Genomic DNA, 16,769 nt, shown 5'->3' with positions numbered 1-16,769 from the left:
ATGTAGTCATGCTGACATGTAATCTTACTGACATGTAGTCATGCTGACATGTAATCTTACTGACATGTAGTCATGCCGACATGTAGTCTTACTGACATGTAGTCTTACTGACATGTAGTCATTCTGACATGTAGTCTTACTGACGTGTAGTCTTACTGACATGTAGTCATGCTGACATGTAGTCTTACTGACGTGTAGTCATGCTGACATGTAGTCTTACTGACGTGTAGTCATGCTGACATGTAGTCGTACTGACATGTAGTCATGCTGACATGTAGTCTTACTGACATGTAGTCATGCTGACATGTAGTCTTACTGACGTGTAGTCATGCTGACATGTAGTCTTACTGACATGTAGTCTTACTGACGTGTAGTCTTACTGACATGTAGTCATGCTGACATGTAGTCTTACTGACGTGTAGTCATGCTGACATGTAGTCTTACCGACATGTAGTCTTACTGACGTGTAGTCTTACTGACATGTAGTCATGCTGACATGTAGTCTTACTGACGTGTAGTCATGCTGACATGTAGTCTTACTGACGTGTAGTCTTACTGACATGTAGTCATGCTGACATGTAGTCTTACTGACGTGTAGTCATGCTGACATGTAGTCTTACTGACGTGTAGTCATGCTGACATGTAGTCATGCTGACATGTAGTCTTACTGACATGTAGTCATGCTGACATGTAGTCTTACTGACATGTAGTCTTACTGACATGTAGTCTTACTGACATGTAGTCATGCTGACATGTAGTCTTACTGACATGTAGTCTTACTGACATGTAGTCTTACTGACATGTAATCTTACTGACATGTAGTCATACTGACATGTAGTCTTACTGACATGTAGTCTTACTGACATGTAATCTTACTGACATGTAGTCATACTGACATGTACTCTTACTGACATGTAGTCTTACTGACATGTAATCTTACTGACATGTAGTCATACTGACATGTAGTCTTACTGACATGTAGTCTTACTGACATGTAGTCATGCTGACATGTAGTCTTACTGACATGTAGTCTTACTGACATGTAGTCATGCTGACATGTAGTCTTACCGACATGTAGTCTTACCGACATGTAGTCTTACTGACATGTAGTCATGCTGACATGTAGTCTTACTGACATGTAGTCTTACTGACATGTAGTCTTACTGACATGTAGTCTTACTGACATGTAGTCATTCTGACATGTAGTCTTATTGACATGTATTCTTCTCTCTGTCAGGTGCGTGTGGACAGTGGCATCCAAGAAGGAAGTGACATCAGTATCTACTATGACCCAATGATCTCCAAGGTCAGCTGCTGTGTTCTCCCTCAAACTGCCCAACACAATCACATTGCCCTTTCCAATATGTTTTACTGATCTATAATGTGAATGTCCCTCTGTGCTCGCCGTAGCTGGTGACCTATGGCGCCACGCGCGCTGAAGCCCTGCAGAGGATGGAGGACGCTCTGGATAACTACGTCATCAGAGGTAAGACACACACACACACACACACACACACACACACACACACACACACACACACACACACACACACACACACACACACACACACACACACACACACACACACACACACACACAGTTGTTCCTGTGTGTGTGACTGTCCAGGGGTCTGATCTCTACCTGTCTCTGTCTGTTGTTCCTGTGTGTGTGACTGTCTAGGGGTCTGATCTCTACCTGTCTCTGTCTGTTGTTCCTGTGTGTGTGACTGTCCAGGGGTCTGATCTCTACCTGTCTCTGTCTGTTGTTCCTGTGTGTGTGACTGTCCAGGGGTCTGATCTCTACCTGTCTCTGTCTGTTGTTCCTGTGTCTGTTACTGTCCAGGGTTCCTCTACCTGTCTCTGACTGTTGTTCCTGTGTGTGTGACTGTCCAGGTGTGACCCACAACATCCCCCTCCTCAGAGAGATCATCACCCACCCTCGCTTCATCTCTGGTGACATCACCACTAACTTCCTGCCAGAGGAATACCCAGAGGGGTTCAAAGGTCACCAGCTGACCTCCGAGGGTCGCAGGGAGCTCGTCGCCACCGCAGCCGCTCTCTACGTCTCGGCACAGCTCCGCTCCCAGAGGTTCCTGGGTAATCTCAGGTAAATTAAACCAATTCAAATAACTGTGGGAACTTCTTGTAAGAATTGGTACTGGAACAGCACATAGATAAAGCACCATCTTGGTCAGGTTGATATTGTAAATGATGTGTTCTCAATGACTTACCTGGTTAAATCAAACAGAGAGGAGGTAAAAACATCAAGAGGTTCTAGTTGACATCAGAAAGAGCTAGAGCTCTCATTGTTCCTCATGTGTTAATTATTGTGCTGTTTCACTGTATCTGAATGTCCATTGTCTGTTTTTACAGTGTTTATTATTGTGTTGTGTGTTTAAACCAGTGTTTTACATGTTCCATTGTTTGTAGCACCGGCTCAGTTCTGCAATATGTCACCAGTTAACAGAGCTGTATCCTAGCGTGGCGTAGCAGTCTGCTGGTCAAACTGTTAGACTTGATTCTCTCTGTCAGCCCTGCCATCTGTCTAAACATCTGGCCACATTTTCTTCTTTCTTTTTCGGATCGTTTCCCTTCGTTGTTCATGAACCGCCGGGGGTCGGTCTTTGTAGTTGCAGTCAGTGGTAGAGGCCCCCCCCTCCCTCCCTGCCTCCCTCCTCTCTCCTCTCACTCCTCCTCTCTCCTCCCTCACCCCTCCTGTCTCCTCCCTCTCTCCTCTCACTCCTCCTCTCTCCTCCCTCACCCCTCCTGTCTCCTCCCTCTCTCCTCTCACTCCTCCTCTCTCCTCCTTCACCCCTCCTGTCTCCTCCCTCCCTCTCCCCTTCCTCTCTCCTCTCACTCCTCCTCTCTCCTCTCACTCCTCCTCTCTCCTCCTTCACCCCTCCTGTCTCCTCCCTCTCCCTCCCCTTCCTCTCTCCTCTCACTCCTCCTCTCTCCTCTCACTCCTCCTCTCTCCTCCTTCACCCCTCCTGTCTCCTCCCTCCCTCCCCCTCCTCTCTCCTCTCACTCCTCCTCTCTCCTCCTTCACCCCTCCTGTCTCCTCCCTCCCTCCCCCTCCTCGCTCCGCTCACTCCTCCTCTCTCCTCCCTCACCCCTCCTGTCTCCTCCCTCTCTCCTCTCACTCCTCCTCTCTCCTCCTTCACCCCTCCTGTCTCCTCCCTCCCTCTCCCCTTCCTCTCTCTCAGATAAACCAGACAGATCCTTCTACAGTGGAGTATTCCAGAGAGCATGATCATTAAAGCCTCAACGCTATAGTTAGCCATCAACATTTTATAAACATTTATATCTCTTGATATTTCTGGTTCAAAAGCTGAACTTGTATGTGTTGGAGCTGTTGATTATGTTAATATATACCATGCTCATTTCCAGTGTCTTTCTTAATGAAAGTTCTATTAGGAAGGTTGTCTGAGAGGTCAGCTGGCTGTGATCTCTTTGGTTCAGCTTTGTAACAGACCAGCAGACTGGTCTCTGGTGTCGGGAGAGAGAGGGAGCAGCTGTCAGTCAGTGGACTCTGTTTATTCAGCTTCCCCTGACCCTCAGGGAATAGCTCTCTGAGACTGATACTAATGGGAAAGGTGTGTGTGTGTGTGTGTGTGTGTGTGTGTGTGTGTGTGTGTGTGTGTGTGTGTGTGTGTGTTTCAGGGTGTCCACCACCCCCCAGGAGCGGAGGCAGTGGGAGCTGTGTGTGGAGTTGGAGAAGGGAAGTCACGCGGTCGCTGTGTCACGCTCTGGATCCACGTTCACTGTGAGCGACGCACACACACACACACACACACACACACACACACACACACACACACACACACACACACACACACACACACACACACACACACACACACACACACACACACAGTGGGGCCTGAAATTATTGACACCCTTGATAAAGATGAGCAAAAAACTGTATAAGGTAAATCATTTAAATACTGAGATCTATTTTATGCAACAAAAAGGGGAGATTATATTATTTTATACTAATACAATTACTCAGAAATACATTTTTGTTTAACAAGTTATTTTTTGTTTCTCTCAAAGGTAGGGATCAACATTTTTGACACCCCTGTTTTTAATACATTTCAATTCTTCACCTTGCGAGGATAACAGTATTGAGCCTTTTTCTAAAATGTTTTCTGAGTTGGTCAACACATTGGGAGGGATCTTGGTCCGTTCCTCCACACAGAATCCATCCAGATCTTTGACATCCTTCGTCTGGGCTTATCATCTGCCCTCTTCAACTCAAACCACAGGTTTTCAACGGGTTTCAGGTCCGGAGACTGAGATTGTCATTTCAGAATGTTGATTTTTGTGGCCAATTAACAATGTCTTTGTGTATTTTGATGTGTGCTTGGGGTTATTGTCTTTACTGGAAGATCCACTAGTGGCTAAGTGTCAGCCTCCTGGCAGAGGCAACCAGGTCTTTGGCTGAAAGGTCCTGCTACTGGGTAGAGTTCATGATGCCGTTGACCTTCACAAGGGCCCCAGGACCAGTGGAAACAGCCCCATAACATCACCGATCCACCACCATGTTGTAAGGGCCCCAGGACCAGTGGAAACAGCCCCATAACATCACCGATCCACCACCATGTTGTAAGGGCCCCAGGACCAGTGGAAACAGCCCCGTAACATCACCGATCCACCACCATGTTGTAAGGGCCCCAGGACCAGTGGAAACAGCCCCGTAACATCGCCGATCCACCACCATGTTGTAAGGGCCCCAGGACCAGTGGAAACAGCCCCGTAACATCACCGATCCACCACCATGTTGTAAGGGCCCCAGGACCAGTGGAAACAGCCCCATAACATCACCGATCCACCACCATGTTGTAAGGGCCCTAGGACCAGTGGAAACAGCCCCATAACATCACCGATCCACCACCATGTTGTAAGGGCCCCAGGACCAGTGGAAACAGCCCCATAACATCACCGATCCACCACCATGTTGTAAGGGCCCCAGGACCAGTGGAAATAGCCCCATAACATCACCGATCCACCACCATGTTATACAGTAGGAAGGGGGTTCTTTCATACATTCTCATTTCGACTCCAAACCCACCGCTGCTGTGCCTGGACCAACAGCTCTATTTACACGTCATACAACATGTGTGAACAGCTGCAGTTTGCTGAACGACATTGGCACTTGGATTGGAACCGGTGCTTTGGTCACATGACATGAACATAAAGCTCTTTGGCCACGCCCACCACCGGTGGGTTTGGTGTCGAAATGAGAATTCATAAGCAGAAAATAACCTAAGTCTCCGGACCTGAAACCCGTTGAAAACCTGTGGTTTGAGTTGAAGAGGGCAGTTGATAAGCCCAGACGAAGGATGTCAAAGATCTGTATGGATTCTGTGTGGAGGAACGGTCCAAGATCCCTCCCAATGTGTTGACCAACTCAGAAAACATTTTAGAGAAAGGCTCATTACTGTTATCCTTGCAAGGTGAAGTATTGAAAACAGAGGTGTCAATAATCTTGACCCCTACCTTTAGAGAGAAAAACATACTTGTTAATATAAAAAAAATGTATAAAATAATGTACTTTTCCCATTTATTTGAGCATACAATATAGCTCAGTATTTGAGTTATTTGTTTTATACAGTCATTTTTGCTGATCCTTTATCAATGGTGTCCTATCATTTGGGACCCCACTATGTATCCCTGTGGTTTGGTAAAGTGAATGGAGGCAGTAGGCCCTTCTCTCTGTGAGGGGGATGGAATGGAGCTGAGGTCCAGCTGGTGGGGGGAGGAGGGGTTGTCCTGGCCGACAGACATCACTCGGTGGCTGGCTGTTTAGACACCTGCAGTCCCTGGTCTGGTGGGCTGTTTTCCTTGGACCATGATAACATCTGCTCCTAATCAGCATCTCCTGGTCACCCAGAACCACTGAACCACACATCAAACTAACAGTACCCCCCAGGAGAGGAACGACTGGTGCTGGATACTGGGTCTTTCCCTGGTCCTCTAGTAGTGGATACTGGGTCTTTCCCTGGTCCTCTAGTAGTGGATACTGGGTCTTTCCCTGGTCCTCTAGTAGTGGATACTGGGTCTTTCCCTGGTCCCCTTGTAGTGGATACTGGGTCTTTCCCTGGTCCTCTAGTAGTGGATACTGGGTCTTTCCCTGGTCCTCTAGTAGTGGATACTGGGTCTTTCCCTGGTCCTCTAGTAGTGGGTACTGGGTCTTTCCCTGGACCTCTAGTAGTGGATACTGGGTCTTTCCCTGGTTCTCTAGTAGTGGATACTGGGTCTTTCCCTGGTTCTCTAGTAGTGGATACTGGGTCTTTCCCTGGTCCTCTAGCAGTGGATACTGGGTCTTTCCCTGGTCCTCTAGTAGTGGATACTGGGTCTTTCCCTGGTCCTCCCCTCTCTAGTAGTGGATACTGGGTCTTTCCCTGGTTCTCTAGTAGTGGATACTGGGTCTTTCCCTGGTTCTCTAGTAGTGGATACTGGGTCTTTCCCTGGTCCTCTAGCAGTGGATACTGGGTCTTTCCCTGGACCTCTAGTAGTGGATACTGGGTCTTTCCCTGGTCCTCTAGTAGTGGATACTGGGTCTTTCCCTGGTCCTCTAGTAGTGGATACTGGGTCTTTCCCTGGTCCTCTAGTAGTGGATACTGGGTCTTTCCCTGGTCCTCTAGTAGTGGATACTGGGTCTTTCCCTTGTCCTCTAGTAGTGGATACTGGGTCTTTCCCTTGTCCTCTAGTAGTGGATACTGGGTCTTTCCCTGGTCCTGTTGTAGTGGATACTGGGTCTTTCCCTGGTTCTCTAGTAGTGGATACTGGGTTTTTCCCTGGTCCTCTAGTAGTGGATACTGGGTCTTTCCCTGGTCCTCGAGTAGTGAATACTGGGTCCTTTCCCTGGTCCTCTCCCCTAGTAGTGGATACTGGGTCTTTCCCTGGTCCTCTAGTAGTGGATACTGGGTCTTTCCCTGGTCCTCCCCTCTCTAGTAGTGGATACGGAGTCTTTCCCTGGTCCTCTTGTAGTGGGTACTGGGTCTTTCCCTGGTCCTCTAGTAGTGGATACTGGGCCTTTCCCTGGTTCTCCCCTCTCTAGTAGTGGATACTGGGTCTTTCCCTGGTTCTCTCCTCTAGTAGTGGATACGGAGTCTTTCCCTGGTCCTCTTGTAGTGGATACTGGGTCTTTCCCTGGTCCTCCCCTCTCTAGTAGTGGATACTGTGGTCTTTCCCTGGTCCTCTAGTAGTGGATACTGGGTCTTTCCCTGGTCCTCTAGTAGTGGATACTGGGTCTTTCCCTAGTCCTCTAGTAGTGGATACTGGGTCTTTCCCTGGTCCTCCCCTCTCTAGTAGTGGATACTGGGTCTTTCCCTGGTCCTCTTGTAGTGGATACTGGGTCTTTCCCTGGTCCTCCCCTCTCTAGTAGTGAATACTGGGTCCTTTCCCTGGTCCTCTCCCCTAGTAGTGGATACTGGGTCTTTCCATGGTCCTCTTGTAGTGGATACTGGGTCTTTCCCTGGTCCTCCCCTCTCTAGTAGTGGATACTGGGTCTTTCCCTGGTCCTCCCCTCTCTAGTAGTGGATACTGGGTCTTTCCCTGGTCCTCTTGTAGTGGATACTGGGTCTTTCCCTGGTTCTCCCCTCTCTAGTAGTGGATAATGGGTCTTTCCCTGGTCCTCTCCTCTCTAGTAGTGGATACTGGGTCTTTCCCTGGACCTCTAGTAGTGGATACTGGGTCTTTCCCTGGTCCTCTAGTAGTGGATACTGGGTCTTTCCCTGGTCCTCTAGTAGTGGATACTGGGTCTTTCCCTGGTCCTCTAGTAGTAGATACTGGGTCTTTCCCTGGTCCTCTAGTAGTGGATACTGGGTCTTTCCCTGGTCCTCTAGTAGTGGGTACTGGGTCTTTCCCTGGTCCTCTAGTAGTGGATACTGGGTCTTTCCCTGGTCCTCTAGTAGTAGATACTGGGTCTTTCCCTGGTCCTCTAGTAGTGGATACTGGGTCTTTCCCTGGTCCTCTAGTAGTGGGTACTGGGTCTTTCCCTGGTCCTCTAGTAGTGGGTACTGGGTCTTTCCCTGGTCCTCTAGTAGTGGATACTGGGTCTTTCCCTGGTCCTCTAGTAGTGGATACTGGGTCTTTCCCTGGTCCTCTAGTAGTGAATACTGGGTCTTTCCCTGGTCCTCTAGTAGTGGATACTGGGCCTTTCCCTGGACCTCTAGTAGTGGATACTGGGTCTTTCCCTGGTCCTCTAGTAGTGGATACTGGGTCTTTCCCTGGTTCTCTAGTAGTGAATACTGGGTCTTTCCCTGGTTCTCTAGTAGTGTATACTGGGTCTTTCCCTGGTCCTCTAGTAGTGGATCCTGGTCTTTCCCTGGTTCTCTAGTAGTGGATACTGGGTCTTTCCCTGGTTCTCTAGTAGTGGATACTGGGTCTTTCCCTGGTCCTCTAGTAGTGGATACTGGGTCTTTCCCTGGTCCTCTAGTAGTGGATACTGGGTCTTTCCCTGGTCCTCTAGTAGTGGATACTGGGTCTTTCCCTGGTCCTCTAGTAGTGAATACTGGGTCTTTCCCTGGTCCTCTAGTAGTGGATACTGGGCCTTTCCCTGGACCTCTAGTAGTGGATACTGGGTCTTTCCCTGGTCCTCTAGTAGTGGATACTGGGTCTTTCCCTGGTCCTCTAGTAGTGAATACTGGGTCTTTCCCTGGTTCTCTAGTAGTGTATACTGGGTCTTTCCCTGGTCCTCTAGTAGTGGATCCTGGTCTTTCCCTGGTTCTCTAGTAGTGGATACTGGGTCTTTCCCTGGTCCTCTAGTAGTGGATACTGGGTCTTTCCCTGGTCCTCTAGTAGTGAATACTGGGTCTTTCCCTGGTCCTCTAGTAGTGGATACTGGGTCTTTCCCTGGACCTCTAGTAGTGGATACTGGGTCTTTCCCTGGTCCTCTAGTAGTGGATACTGGGTCTTTCCCTGGTTCTCTAGTAGTGAATACTGGGTCTTTCCCTGGTCCTCTAGTAGTGAATACTGGGTCTTTCCCTGGTCCTCTAGTAGTGAATACTGGGTCTTTCCCTGGTCCTCTAGTAGTGAATACTGGGTCTTTCCTCTGCCCAACAGTACTATCTTTGATGCTGTTATTTTCCCAAGTGGTTCAACATAGCTGCTCCTCCTGCTGTCAGACTGCAGGCTGTCTCTTCCAGCATAACAAACTGCAGTCTCTCCACATGGGACGCAAATGGCTTGTATCAGAATAATAAGTAGAGTGTAGTAATGAAACGACTGTTCCTCTGACCCCCCTGGCAGGTGGAGGTGGATGGAGTTAAGGTGGAGGTTAGTGGAGAGTGGAACCTGGCCTCAGCCCTGCTGCCTGTCACCATCAACAGAACCCCCAGGGTTCTACAGTGTCTGTCTAGAGACGCAGGAGGAGACATCACTCTACAGTACCTGGGCACACAGGTGAGTCACCTCTCCTTCATTCTGGTCAATGTATGAATCTTGTGTCTTAGTGGTCGTGTGTATGTTTTCGTGTATGTACACACATTTAGTTCCTCTTATCTGTCGGGCCAAGTCGTCGTCAGTTCCCCGCCTACACATCCCCATCCAGCCTAGTTCCAGAGCCCCCAGACCCCCAGACCCCCACACGACACAGAATGTCAGGAAGAGAAGACCATCCGTTATGTATCAGAGGCTTTGAAGGGAGCCAGCTATAAACAGCTCTGCGCTGCTCACACCCTGGGGGGGAGGGGGCTTTGAACGCAGGCTCCACAGGAACTTGTCACGGGGTGACATCACTTCCCTTTCCTCCTTTAGGGACCTGGGGCTGGGCCGTGGGGGTCTGATAGGTCATGGGGGGTTGGGAGGAGGTTGATGAGTGGCTCAGTAAATACCTCTGTCCTGTCCCCTGCTGCGTCAGCTGGAGGTCTTTGTAGGAGTGTAGGAGACACCCCTGCTGAGCTGCTTCCAGGCTTCCTCTCCTGAGGACATGGAAGACCCCTGTATCCCTTATCTCTCACTCATCCTGGGTATGTTCTAGTCTAGCTCATCCTGGGTATGTTCTAGTCTAGTTCATCCTGGGTATGTTCTAGTCTAGCTCATCCTGGGTATGTTCTAGTCTAGCTCATCCTGGGTATGTTCTAGTCTAGCTCATCCTGGGTATGTTCTAGTCTAGCTCATCCTGGGTATGTTCTAGTCTAGCTCATCCTGGGTATGTTCTTGTCTAGCTCATCCTGGGTATGTTCTAGTCTAGCTCATCCTGGGTATGTTCTAGTCTAGCTCATCCTGGGTATGTTCTAGTCTAGCTCATCCTGGGTATGTTCTTGTCTAGCTCATCCTGGGTATGTTCTAGTCTAGCTCATCCTGGGTATGTTCTTGTCTAGCTCATCCTGGGTATGTTCTAGTCTAGCTCATCCTGGGTATGTTCTTGTCTAGCTCATCCTGGGTATGTTCTAGTCTAGCTCATCCTGGGTATGTTCTTGTCTAGCTCATCCTGGGTATGTTCTAGTCTAGCTCATCCTGGGTATGTTCTTGTCTAGCTCATCCTGGGTATGTTCTTGTCTAGCTCATCCTGGGTATGTTCTAGTCTAGCTCATCCTGGGTATGTTCTAGTCTAGCTCATCCTGGGTATGTTCTAGTCTAGCTCATCCTGGGTATGTTCTTGTCTAGCTCATCCTGGGTATGTTCTAGTCTAGCTGGGGACATGGAGCCTGTAGTACAGGGTTCAATAACATCAATAACCAGCTAGAAAAGAAACCAGAAGTAGGTCTACTGTTGCCCTGGTTACAGAACAACACCTAGTTAACAGGCTGGAGTTGATTAGACCTTTAGTACAGCTGGTTACAGAACAACACCTAGTTAACAGGCTGGAGTTGATTAGACCTTTAGTACAGCTGGTTACAGAACAACACCTAGTTAACAGGCTGGAGTTGATTAGACCTTTAGTACAGCTGGTTACAGAACAACACCTAGTTAACAGTCTGGAGTTGAAGAGACCTTTAGTACAGCTGGTTACAGATCAACACCTAGTTAACAGGCTGGAGTTGGAGAGACCTTTAGTACAGCTGGTTACAGAACAACACCTAGTTAACAGGCTGGAGTTGAAGAGACCTTTAGTACAGCTGGTTACAGAACAACACCTAGTTAACAGGCTGGAGTTGAAGAGACCTTTAGTACAGCTGGTTACAGAACAACACCTAGTTAACAGACTGGAGTTGAAGAGACCTTTAGTACAGCTGGTTACAGAACAACACCTAGTTAACAGGCTGGAGTTGAAGAGACCTTTAGTACAGCTGGTTACAGAACAACACCTAGTTAACAGACTGGAGTTGAAGAGACCTTTAGTACAGCTGGTTACAGAACAACAGCTAGTTAACCTGGTTGGTTGACCTGTATCTGAACTGGGGTGACAGTCAGCAGGGGTAATATGAGGGCCGTTAGTTACTGTTGTTTCCTGGGAAGAAATCCTGTCGAAGCCTGCATTTCCCCAGGCCATCCCAACGCTCCCGTTCCCCACACTCCTGATGCTCCAGTTTACAGCCCTGATTTACGAGTCCAGCTTGGTTTTCCCTCCCCGCTCCTGGTTTTCCAACAAGGGATTGTCGACCTTGGGAATCAATGACTGTTTGTTTGGGGTTATCCTTTGGGGGTATCCCGGCCAGGGGTTATTTTAGTCACTATGATGGTGTTGTGAAGAGGATGACCTGTCGTGTGTGTGTGTGTGTGTGTGTGTGTGTGTGTGTGTGTGTGTGTGTGTGTGTGTGTGTGTGTGTGTGTGTGTGTGTGTGTGTGTGTGTGTGTGTGTGTGTGTGTGTGTGTGTGTGCGCGCTAAATACAGTCTTATGCGGTCATGGCAGGGTACCAGGGGTGAGGAAGGTAAACAAACAAACCAGGATGCATGAGGTCATTAACATGGTGGGTGGCTTCCTAATGTTATTGTACTGTGACCTTCATATACAGGTCAGTGACTGGGACCAGCTACTAGTAGTGTTACTGGGACCTACCAAGTCAACCAGGACAATGCCCCCCCTAGCCTAGACCAGTGTTAAGCCAGGACAATGCTCCCCCCCCTAGTCTAGACCAGTGTTAAGCCTGGACAATGCCCCCCCTAGCCTAGACCAGTGTTAAGCCAGGACAATGCTCCCCCCCCTAGTCTAGACCAGTGTTAAGCCAGGACAATGCTCCCCCCCCCCCTAGTCTAGACCAGTGTTAAGCCAGGACAATGCTCCCCCCCTAGTCTAGACCAGTGTTAAGCCAGGACAATGCTCCCCCCCTAGTCTAGACCAGTGTTAAGCCAGGACAATGCTCCCCCCCCTAGTCTAGACCAGTGTTAAGCCAGGACAATGCTCCCCCCTAGTCTAGGCCAGTGTTAAGCCAGGACAATGCTCCCCCCCCCTAGTCTAGACCAGTGTTAAGCCAGGACAATGCTCCCCCCCTAGTCTAGACCAGTGTTAAGCCAGGACAATGCTCCCCCCCTAGTCTAGACCAGTGTTAAGCCAGGACAATGCTCCCCCCCTAGTCTAGACCAGTGTTAAGCCAGGACAATGCTCCCCCCCTAGTCTAGACCAGTGTTAAGCCAGGACAATGCTCCCCCCCCCCTAGTCTAGACCAGTGTTAAGCCAGGACAAGTTAGGAAGGTATTTTGTTATCAAGCTGTTATCAAACTTCAGTATCCAGCTGCTCATTGAATTGCACCACACAACAGATATCCACCAGCAAATATGTATTGTACCTCTCCCTCCCCCCTCACCTCACTCTCCGGTCTCACCTCGTTGCCGGCGCCAAGCGACCGTTGGCTGTTATATTTTTTAGGCCTGCTGCTTCATGACGTTTCAACTCTTAACGAGGGAGAAACCAGCCACTCAGTGCTAGCTATGTGTAAGACATAAATTAGCCTAATGAGCTAATTAAAGGACTGGCATGAAATAGCCTGATGAAGGAACCCACTGGCAGTAATGCAGTAGTAGCAGTAGTATTGATTCACTAAGCCAGGGACAGGGATATAGACCGACACGAATGATGTTGGGTGCTGCCACCCGGTGGACCCAAGGAGAACAGCATCAACAGAATAGGAGTTTCAGAATAATGAATGTGGAGTGTTGTTCATCTTTTATTTTTCTTTCATTACTTTTACAACATGGGCCTACTTTGTGGGCTTGTATATGTAATGAATTGATAACTGTGAATTGACCCCCGACCTCTGCCTCCTGTGTGTTCAGTTTAAGGTGCGCGTTCTCAGTCAGCTGGTATCCACGCTGAGCGCTCACATGCCTGAGAAGGTTCCAGAAGACACCAGCAGCATCCTGCGCTCTCCCATGCCTGGCTCCGTGGTCGCCGTGTCTGTCAAACCTGGAGACGTGGTAAGAACGTACATGTTACATAGAATCCACATAGATCCCGAGACACTGGTACGTAGAGCATCCTGAACAGAGCTGTAGCATCATGCCTGGTACGTAGAGCATCCTGAACAGAGCAGTAGCATCCTGAACAGAGCAGTAGCATCATGCCTGGTACGTAGAGCATCCTGAACAGCTGTAGCATCATGCCTGGTACGGAGAGCATCCTGAACAGAGCTGTAGCATCATGCCTGGTACGTAGAGCATCCTGAACAGAGCAGTATCATGCCTGGTACGTAGAGCATCCTGAACAGAGCAGTAGCATCATGCCTGGTACGGAGAGTATCCTGAACAGAGCAGTAGCATCATGCCTGGTACGTAGAGCGTCCTGAACAGAGCAGTAGCATCCTGAACAGAGCAGTAGCATCATGCCTGGTACGGAGAGTATCCTGAACAGAGCAGTAGCATCATGCCTGGTACGGAGAGTATCCTGAACAGAGCAGTAGCATCATGCCTGGTACGTAGAGCATCCTGAACAGAGCTGTAGCATCATGCCTGGTACGTAGAGCATCCTGAACAGAGCAGTAGCATCCTGAACAGAGCAGTAGCGTCATGCCTGGTACGGAGAGCATCCTGAACAGAGCTGTAGCGTCATGCCTGGTACGTAGAGCATCCTGAACAGCAGTAGCATCATGTCTGGTACGTAGAGCATCTTGAACAGCAGTAGCATCATGCCTGGTACGTAGAGCATCCTGAACAGAGCAGTAGCGTCATGCCTGGTACGTAGAGCATCCTGAACAGAGCAGTAGCATCATGTCTGGTACGTAGAGCATCCTGAACAGAGCAGTAGCGTCATGCCTGGTACGTAGAGCATCCTGAACAGAGCAGTAGCGTCATGCCTGGTACGTAGAGCATCCTGAACAGAGCAGTAGCATCCTGAACAGAGCAGTAGCGTCATGCCTGGTACGTAGAGCATCCTGAACAGAGCAGTAGCATCATGCCTGGTACGTAGAGCATCCTGAACAGAGCAGTATCATGCCTGGTACGTAGAGCATCCTGAACAGCAGTAGCATCATGCATGGTACGTAGAGCATCCTGAACAGAGCTGTAGTATCATGCCTGGTACGTAGAGCATCCTGAACAGAGCAGTAGCATCATGCCTGGTACGTAGAGCATCCTGAACAGAGCTGTAGCATCATGCCTGGTACGTAGAGCATCCTGAACAGAGCAGTAGCATCATGCCTGGTACGTAGAGCATCCTGAACAGAGCTGTAGCATCATGCCTGGTACGTAGAGCATCCTGAACAGAGCAGTAGCATCATGCCTGGTACGTAGAGTACCCTGAACAGAGCTGTAGCATCATGCCTGGTACGGAGAGCATCCTGAACAGAGCAGTAGCATCATGCCTGGTACGTAGAGCATCCTGAACAGAGCTGTAGCATCATGCCTGGTACGGAGAGCATCCTGAACAGAGCAGTAGCATCATGCCTGGTACGTAGAGCATCCTGAACAGAGCTGTAGCATCCTGAACAGAGCAGTAGCATCCTGAACAGAGCAGTAGCATCCTGAACAGAGCAGTAGCATCCTGAACAGAGCAGTAGCATCATGCCTGGTACGTTTGTCAAGCCTGGAGATAATGTGGTAAGGACATGTATATTAAACACTTACATGTTGCTGGACAGGAGTTGTTACATGTTACATACATGTTGTTGCTGGACATTAGATGTTACATACATGTTGTTGCTGGACATTAGATGTTACATGCATGTTGTTGCTGGACATTAGATGTTACATACATGTTGTTGCTGGACATTAGATGTTACATACATGTTGTTGCTGGACATTAGATGTTACATACATGTTGTTGCTGGACATTAGATGTTACATGCATGTTGTTGCTGGACATTAGATGTTACATACATGTTGTTGCTGGACATTAGATGTTACATACATGTTGTTGCTGGACATTAGATGTTACATGCATGTTGTTGCTGGACATTAGATGTTACATACATGTTGTTGCTGGACATTAGATGTTACATGCATGTTGTTGCTGGATATTAGATGTTACATGCATGTTGTTGCTGGACATTAGATGTTACATACATGTTGTTGCTGGACATTAGATGTTACATACATGTTGTTGCTGGACATTAGATGTTACATGCATGTTGTTGCTGGACATTAGATGTTACATACATGTTGTTGCTGGACATTAGATGTTACATGCATGTTGTTGCTGGACATTAGATGTTACATACATGTTGTTGCTGGACATTAGATGTTACATACATGTTGTTGCTGGACATTAGATGTTACATACATGTTGTTGCTGGACATTAGATGTTACATACATGTTGTTGCTGGACATTAGATGTTACATACATGTTGTTGCTGGACATTAGATGTTACATACATGTTGTTGCTGGACATTAGATGTTACATACATGTTGTTGCTGGACATTAGATGTTACATACATGTTGTTGCTGGACATTAGATGTTACATGCATGTTGTTGCTGGACATTAGATGTTACATACATGTTGTTGCTGGACATTAGATGTTACATACATGTTGTTGCTGGACATTAGATGTTACATACATGTTGTTGCTGGACATTAGATGTTACATGCATGTTGTTGCTGGACATGTTGTTGCCGGCGCCGAAAAGAGATGGCTGCCTCGCTCCGTGTTCCTTGGAAAATATGCAGTATTTTGTTTTTTTACGTGTTATTTCTTACATCGGTACCCCGGGTAATCTTAGGTTTCATTACATACAGTCGGGAGGAACTACTGAATATACGATTAACGTCAACTCATCATCGTTCCTACCAGGAATATGACTTTCCCGAAACGGATCCAGTGTTTTGCCTTCCACACAATACAATGGATCTGATCCCAGCCGGCGACCCTGTGCGACGCCGAAAAAGGGGAAAACGTGGCGGTCTCGTGGTCAGGCTTCGGAGACGGGCACATCGCGCTCCACTCCCTAGCATACTACTCGCCAATGTCCAGTCTCTTGACAATAAGGTTGATGAAATCCGAGCACGGGTAGCATTCCAGAGAGACATCAGGGATTGCAACGTGCTCTGCTTCACGGAAACATGGCTAACTCAAGGGACGCTAACGGAGTCGGTGCAGCCAGCTGGTTTCTTCATGTATCGCGCCGACAGAAACAAACACCTTTCCGGTAAGAAGAGGGGCGGGGGGGTATGCCTTATGATTAACGAGAAGTGGTGTGATCATCATAACAACACACAAGAACTCAAGTCGTTCTGTTCACCTGATCTAGAACTCCTCACAATCAAATGTCGACCGCATTATCTACCAAGGGAATTCTCGTCAATCATAATCACAGCCGTATACATTCCCCCCCAAGCAGACACATCGATGGCCCTGAACGAACTTTATCTGACTCTTTGTAAACTGGAAACCACACACCCTGAGGCTGCATTCATCGTAGCTGGGGATTTTAACAAGGCTAATCTA

General features: G+C 48.3%; 1 protein-coding gene across 3 annotated transcripts in view; it reads left to right on the top strand.

Moving 5' to 3' along the window:
- The window catches only part of pcca (propionyl-CoA carboxylase subunit alpha), a 71,123-nt gene that overhangs the window by 45,619 nt on the left and 8,735 nt on the right, over positions 1 to 16,769 (top strand). For all 3 annotated transcript variants that reach the window (XM_071330854.1, XM_071330855.1, XM_071330856.1), the window contains 6 exons: positions 1,238 to 1,306; positions 1,411 to 1,486; positions 1,894 to 2,107; positions 3,661 to 3,763; positions 9,256 to 9,408; positions 13,164 to 13,304. In XM_071330854.1, coding sequence (XP_071186955.1) covers positions 1,238 to 1,306; positions 1,411 to 1,486; positions 1,894 to 2,107; positions 3,661 to 3,763; positions 9,256 to 9,408; positions 13,164 to 13,304 — 756 coding nt within the window. The remainder of the gene's footprint in view (positions 1 to 1,237; positions 1,307 to 1,410; positions 1,487 to 1,893; positions 2,108 to 3,660; positions 3,764 to 9,255; positions 9,409 to 13,163; positions 13,305 to 16,769) is intronic.

Source organism: Salvelinus alpinus, chromosome 10 (genome assembly GCF_045679555.1).
Source record: "Salvelinus alpinus chromosome 10, SLU_Salpinus.1, whole genome shotgun sequence".
In the NCBI taxonomy this organism is placed as follows: Eukaryota; Metazoa; Chordata; class Actinopteri; order Salmoniformes; family Salmonidae; genus Salvelinus; species Salvelinus alpinus.
The sequence above is the reverse complement of the archived record's forward strand: the minus strand, read 5'-3'. Positions and strand labels throughout refer to the sequence as shown.